Source organism: Sinocyclocheilus rhinocerous, unplaced genomic scaffold (genome assembly GCF_001515625.1).
Source record: "Sinocyclocheilus rhinocerous isolate Xijiao unplaced genomic scaffold, SAMN03320098_v1.1 scaffold257, whole genome shotgun sequence".
NCBI lineage: Eukaryota > Metazoa > Chordata > Actinopteri > Cypriniformes > Cyprinidae > Sinocyclocheilus > Sinocyclocheilus rhinocerous.
Genome location: NW_015634026.1, coordinates 727,800 through 734,953, shown reverse-complemented (window position 1 = coordinate 734,953; position 7,154 = coordinate 727,800). Strand labels below are relative to the sequence as shown.

At 35.3% G+C, this 7,154-nt stretch overlaps 1 protein-coding gene across 1 annotated transcript in view; it reads right to left on the bottom strand.

Moving 5' to 3' along the window:
- Positions 1-4,683, bottom strand: part of LOC107745216 (roundabout homolog 1-like) — a 270,426-nt gene extending 265,743 nt beyond the window's left edge. The window contains exon 1 of the mRNA XM_016559072.1: positions 4,560-4,683. Within this exon, the coding sequence (XP_016414558.1) occupies positions 4,560-4,656 (97 nt within the window). The 5' untranslated portion in view covers positions 4,657-4,683. The remainder of the gene's footprint in view (positions 1-4,559) is intronic.
- Positions 4,684-7,154: the final 2,471 nt, after the last annotated feature.

Here is a 7,154-nt window from a genome sequence, read left to right as displayed (position 1 = left end):
AAAATATATATATACATATATATATATATATATATCGCTTACTGATCTTATCTAAAAACATCAGGTAAGGCAGTAACAGTTGTATTTTACCACAAGAACAAGGTAAAGAAAAAGGACCATTCAGTCTTGGGTAAAAGGCCCACAAGGGAGCTATAGTGATATAGTGTAAACATAGGGACTACAATGATATGGCAATAAATAGTGATAAACAGGAAAGTACTGCAGTGATATTGTTGCTGTTTGGTGATTCAGTGGCGTTCAGTGAGTACAGGCCGGTCAACAGCGGTGCAAATGTATTCTCCTTCAGGCTGTGTTCTGGCCGGCACCTGTTAAAAAGTGCTGCGGTCGTCTCGCACAATTGGCCCTGTAATTTCAAAAAAGGTCACAGCGGCTGTGGCGTAATTCAATATTCTTATAGCGCTGTATTAACTACATATTTAATCACCGAGGGTAGGACACTGACGGAGCGTCCTGGTGTGGTAGGGCAACGGAACATATGCAGACCAAAGTGCTGCTGTCAGCAGCACATGAAGGATAAGCGCACGGCTCCTTCAAGTGCCTGCTCCCATGATGCACAGCTACCAAATCTGCTGTGTTGTACATTCGGTCAGATATCTAGCAATGACCCGTAGTCCACCTGTTTTTTTTTCCTCCTTCAAGCCCCCTTTTCTCATTTTCTCATATAGAGGTGTAGATATAAAAACAGATTACAAGCCTATATAAGGGATAATGTACAGATAGACAGTCATTATCCCCAAATAAATCTGACAAGGATGATCAGGATGCGAAGCAGAGGGGTTTTTAATCACCATAAAGGAGGTTATTTGGCGATAATGACCGACTGACTGTACTTACCTGCAGTTACTTACCAAATAAATATATAAATGGAAATTAAACATTGATTTGAGGTAAAAAATTGTTCTATTAACTGAGAAGAAAGAGAGGTAAGAGAAAGTAAATTACTACAGCTGTGTTTAGCAAAGCTACTGTATATAAGAAATTGTGTATTTCAGTCAAATTAGCATCATTATATAATAAAATATTTGACCGCAACATGCAGTTACTGACCAAGCAGAATCAAGTTTACCAGAGAGCTGTACAATAAATACAGGCACAGAGGCAGTTTTGTGTAACATAATTTTTTGCCACTTTTATAGTATGAGGTAGAAGTCAGAAAATGGTGCAGAGAACAGATAAGAACAGGATTGAGAAATAACATGAGCTGGACTCAAACTTGAGTTGCTTGTATGAGGCCTGTGGCCCAACATGGACATTGGCTAACCAAAAAGGCAAGGTGTTTGACAGCCAATAGTCCCACATGAGTACTAGTAAAGGTATATTGATGGAAAGTGAATCAATGGCACAAGTCGATTCAGAAAATAACTTATTTGCAATACAATTATTCAGACTGTTAAGTGAACCATTTCAACTAATTTGTTGAAAAGAACAGACCAAATAGTTCCAAATATATCCATTATAACTGATCTGTTGAGATTAACAGAACAAATTGTTCACAAATTATCCACTCATTCATATTACATTTGCAACAGTAAAATTTTCCATAGTGAACGCAGTGAAAAGATCTGGAGAAAAGCATCGGAGTGACACTATTCATTTGCTTTCAAAATATAGTGAACTGAACATTTGTGACCCTGGAGCACAAAACCAGTCATAAGTCGCACAGGTATATTTGTAGCAATAGACAAAAATACATTGTATGGGTCAAAATTATCGATTTTTCTTTTATGCCAAAAATCATTAGGATATTAAGTAAAGATCATGTTCCATGAAGATATTTTGTAAATTTCCTACCATAAATATATCAAAACTTAATTTTTGATTAGTAATATGCATTGGTAAGGACTTCATTTGGACAACTTTAAAGGCGATTTTCTCAATATTTAGATTTTGTTTGCACCCTCAGATTCCAGATTTTCAAATAGTTGTATCTTGGCCAAATATTGTCCTATCCTAACAAATCATACATTAATGGAAAGCTTATTTATTCTCAATTGTAATAAAAAAATGACCCTGGTGAAAATGATTGGTTTTGTGGTCCAGGGTCACATTTAATATTCCTAAATATTCTTAAAGTCAGCAAAAATGGTTACAACCCATCTATTTCTGAAATGTGATGAATTTATGAATGACGAAACATATACAATATGAAAAAGAAAAAAAAAACTTTTATCCATCTGGACTTGATTGGTTTGTAAGGGAGAAAAAACACTAGAATGAGCCAGGCCAAATACAAATTTGCTCAAAACAAGGTCTATATAGCTATTATTGGTTGGTTAGAGGAAGAGAAGATCACTATATTTTGATTAAAGATTACATATTTTTCCCCTTTAGAGTACTGTGCAGCAATGAATCATTTGAAATAGACCAGGAATGTGTATTTAAAAAAGTAAATAGAGTCTATTTTGATTTCATATTGACTTTAAGGTCAGAGGAACTGAGATCATAGATGTACACTGGTGTGTAAATGCGCGTCTATATCTAGTCTACAGCCATCACACAACACGACACCAGTTTCATCAAAGAAACTCTGAGATTGTCAGGTGGTTAGAGAATGCAACCCATCATGCTCAGCTGCACACTGTTCATTGTGCAGCTGCAGCATCTGTTTACAGCTCAGCGGCGGTTCCTGATCAACGCATCAGGTGGAGTGAATTGGACTTCGGGCAGGATGTGCCTGGTTCAGCCCTGTTCATTAACGCTGCTATATCGGGCTCCAGCTATCAATGCAGGCTCGCAGCGAGCAAAAGGCATCACCGCACGCCTGCTCGCGACTGAAATTACAGCCGCCTCCAACGGCACACCAGAAAAGAACATTAAACCCAGAGAGACGCGCACCAACAGACCGAGCTGACAAGTAAATTGTTTCTGAAGCAGCAGGAAAAGGAATAGGGGGAAAGGAGGGGGAACGAAGGGAAATGAGAAGGAGGGAAGGTAAACAAGTGAGGAGAAGGTATCATATTACATAAAAGGAGCGTGAAGCAATAAAGAGGAAAATGGTTGAATAACAGGGTGATTTGGGGAGGTATCATCCTGGCTGATGTGAATTAGGGAGAGAAAGGCTAGAAACGGAGAAAGAGAGGGCTAAAGAGAGCTCGTCGCAGAAGTCGGTCATGATGAATAAACTACGCTTTACAGGGAACGTACAATATGCTGCTAGCGATGAAAAAACTGATGACATGCTCGCTCAGGTGTCCTTAGGTAAAAGTGTACAAGATGGGAAAAAAGGGTTTAAATGAAGTTTTAGAGGAATAGTTCACCCACACAGTAAATATTTATCTTTGTCTTCCTTTATTCACTCTCGTGTAATTTCAAACCCACATTACTTTTTCTTTTGTGAATCATACAATTGTGTGATTTAAGTAAGTGTAAGTGTGATTTTTTTTTTTATACAGTACCATTCAAAAGTTATTCAGCAAAGATGCATCAAATAGATCAGAAGTGACAGTAAAGAAAATTAGAATTCTACAAAGAATTTCTATTTTAAATAAATGCTGTTCTTCGGAACTATTTATTCATCAAAGAATCCTGGGGGGGAGGACGTATCCCGGTTTCCACAAAAATATTAAGCAGCACAACTGTTCAACATAGGTAATAATCAGAAAATCAGCATGTTAGAGGGATTTCTGAAGGATCGTGTTACACAGAAGACTGGAGTAATGATGCTGGAAATTCAGCTTTGCATCACAGGAATAAATTACATGTTAAAATAAATTACAGAAGAAAACAGTTATTTTAAATTGATTAAAATTTTGATGAAAAAATGCAGCCTTAGTGAGCAAAAAATAAACTACAACTATAAATAAGACTATAATTTGGTCTAATTTGGTCAAATTGAAATGTATAATACTTAGAATATGCTGCAAATGTCGTATGGACTATTTTATGGCAATTTTATTGTGCGTTTTTGTCATTTTGGAGATTTATAGAACCAGTCTCCATTTACTTTCATTATATGGACAAGAACAGCCAGGACAAAAATGAACTCTCCTTTAAATCAAGAAAGTGATATGGGTTTGGCACAACATGAGGCTCAGTAAATGATTTTGAGGTGAACTGTCCCTTTAAAAGCTCAGTGGTTCCAATATGACTCATAAAATTTAATGCACCACCTTCAATTCTCAAAACCATGATAAAAGAACAGTCATCCCTTTCAGTCAGAAGACAGCAGTCGCTCATGACTGATGTCTGCCGTTTATCTTGAAATCCTCCTTTTGTTTAACATTATTCATCATTCACCTGAAGTAGTGAAACGGTTGATCTGACAATCCCTACAATGGTGTCCATCACACAAACAGACAGTTCATCAAATGACTAGAAACACACACCAGAGCCACATGGGAAAGGCACATAAGCCTGCACTGCAGAATATAAAAGTCAAGATCCTTCTGTGCAAGTGTTCCCGTTAAAATAACTGGGTTTTTCAAAGTTTAGGTGCAATTAGTAGGCTTATGTGTCTGTCACATAGCTTGGGAATAACCTGGGAATCCACAACAGAATCTAGGAATAAAACACAAAACACAGGGTTCATGCACGCTTACCTGGAACCAAAGGACCCTCCGAAAGCTCAGACTGGACAAACTGCAGCAAGGTGAAAATGATGAGGACTCTGGCGCTTGACCATGTGACCTGCATCATTCTTAGAGAGATGGCATCCCTGGATGTCTCCGAGATTAATCTGGACAGATAAAGAGAAAAACAAAGGAATTCAATTGGAGGGAATTTCTACTTAACTCATTTTTGGACGAGATAATCAATGATTCAGTAAATCATCGACAGTTTGACATAAAATGTCTAGCTGCAAGGTTATTATAGTAAACTAAAAGCATAAAAAATTTTACAAAAAATATTACAAATATTACAAAAAATATTTATTGCTTATTTTACTTATATTATTTCTCATTTCCATTTAGTTTAACTTGAAGTACTAAAATAAAACGAATAAATAAAATTATAAAAATAAAATAAAAACAAACAACATTACTAAAACTTTAAACTAAAATTAAAGTGAAAAAATATATATACAAAATAAAATCTATTGCAAAATATTAACAAAAACTTGAAAATATCCCTCAATATCTTTTTGCTTAATACCAATGCATTGAATCAAAACACAAAATCTTCAGTCAGGTGTCAATAGACAATCAGATGTAAAGAGGTGAATTTTGTGATACAGAAGACTGAAAGATTAAAACCCATTTTCTCATGTACCAGACTTATTTGGATCAATGCTCAAGGCTGATATGAAATCTCATGCTCAGTAGGAATATTGCCTGTTGGTTCAAAATGAATCTGTTGGTAACTCTGATCAACCATCTGCAAAATACAAGCGCAGATTGTGTGCTAGCCCAGTCTGATCTGAAACCCAAAATCAAAGCATTAGCATCACATTCTTAGGATGCAATAATATTTTTCAGAGATGATATGAATGCATGACAAAACACAACTGATCCAGAAATATAAAATGACTTTTAGGGTATGTCATTTTGGTCATGCAATTTATCTTGCTCAACCCAAATTGCTTTTGATTCATTGCACACTTGCCAAATGTAAAATAAAATAAAATAAAATAATAAAATAAAATAAAATAAAAAATAAAAAAAATTATATATATAAAATTGCAAAGGTACATACTCAAAATTCACTTTATAAACACCTCTACTTTTCAAAGACACTTCATAATTCTCTTTAGCCATAATGGCTTGTTTGTGGTAGACACTGTAAGCTTGTTGACAGAAAGGCTTTATTCTCTTCTTATCGTATGACGCACAGTAAACATTCTCCCTGTCTCCATTTGGACCATTTCCTGGCCATGGAGCTGAAACGGCGGCAGAGAGCTCTGCTATCTGATTGGAGCAACCGGCCGCCTCATTGTGACACTCGTACCTTATCATCCTTTATTTCCCCCAGTGTTCTGGCAGCCTGATAGAATTGTTGTGCCTAACAATTGCATAATTTGCATGCCATGATGACAGACGCATTTACTATGAACCGGACGGTCGAGTAAGAGTTGCATTTATTTTTCAGCTCTTGCGTTTTTTTTCCTCGTTCCCTCATTCATAAAACACTCAGGTCCGCTTCCTCCAAGTATTCCGTGGTGGACAGAGGAGGGTCGGATTGAATTCTTCCAGATAATTGTCAGATAGGCAGCCAAAAGCGTCTTTCACAAGCGATCAGATAAACACCCAATTACCAGCGGTGAGATGCCACTGTCGGCGGGGCAGAAGAGGTGCGCCGCACCAAGATGGCCTCCTCACCTGACACTCTACGCCAATGAGTTTAGGCAGAGGAGACAGCTAAGAGTAATTATTCAATTCTGTTGATTAATGAATACAACCATTGAAGATAATGGAAGATTTATGTGTAGGACCTCCTCTTTCCAAATTACATGCACATGAATTGGGCCAATCAGCAACAAACAGACCAGAGCCTACAAAAATCGGTTTTCTACCCTTTTCTCCAGTTTATCTTTACAAACACATACTTATTTATGAGCAAGAAATGTATGTACATGTATGCAAATCTGAAGCATTTTAGAGAAAGATGCCGTGTCAAATTCCAGCTTGAATGAGTCATCCATTAAGTTTCATCTGGATAACAGATCACTATGGATCAACATTTAAAGGAGTTCACTAAAAAAAAAATTATAATAAAATAAAATAAATAAATAAAAACACTGTGTAATAGGATATTCAGGATATAACATTATAATGCATTATAAATAATATTTAATATTTGTTTATTCAAATTTATTTTAAATGTAAATATATAACTTGAAATATGTTAACCACGAGTGCATATGAAAGTTAATTTGTTGAGACTGTAATAAAATGCAAAATCTAAAATGTAATCTAATCAGATATTAACAACAACAAGAAAAAATTTAAATATATAACTTATGTTATGTTAACCACTAATCCATATGAAAGTTATTTAAAGACACAGTAATAAAATAAATGTAATCTATATTATTATTAATAATAATAATAATAATAATAATAAATTCAATTTAAATGCATGGTAAAATGTATTTAAAGTTAAGATACTTTAAGTTAAATTTAATTTTTTAAATAAAAAAAATCTAAAAGATAAAATGTAAAAGGTTATATAAAAATAATAAAATGTACCAGAAAGTT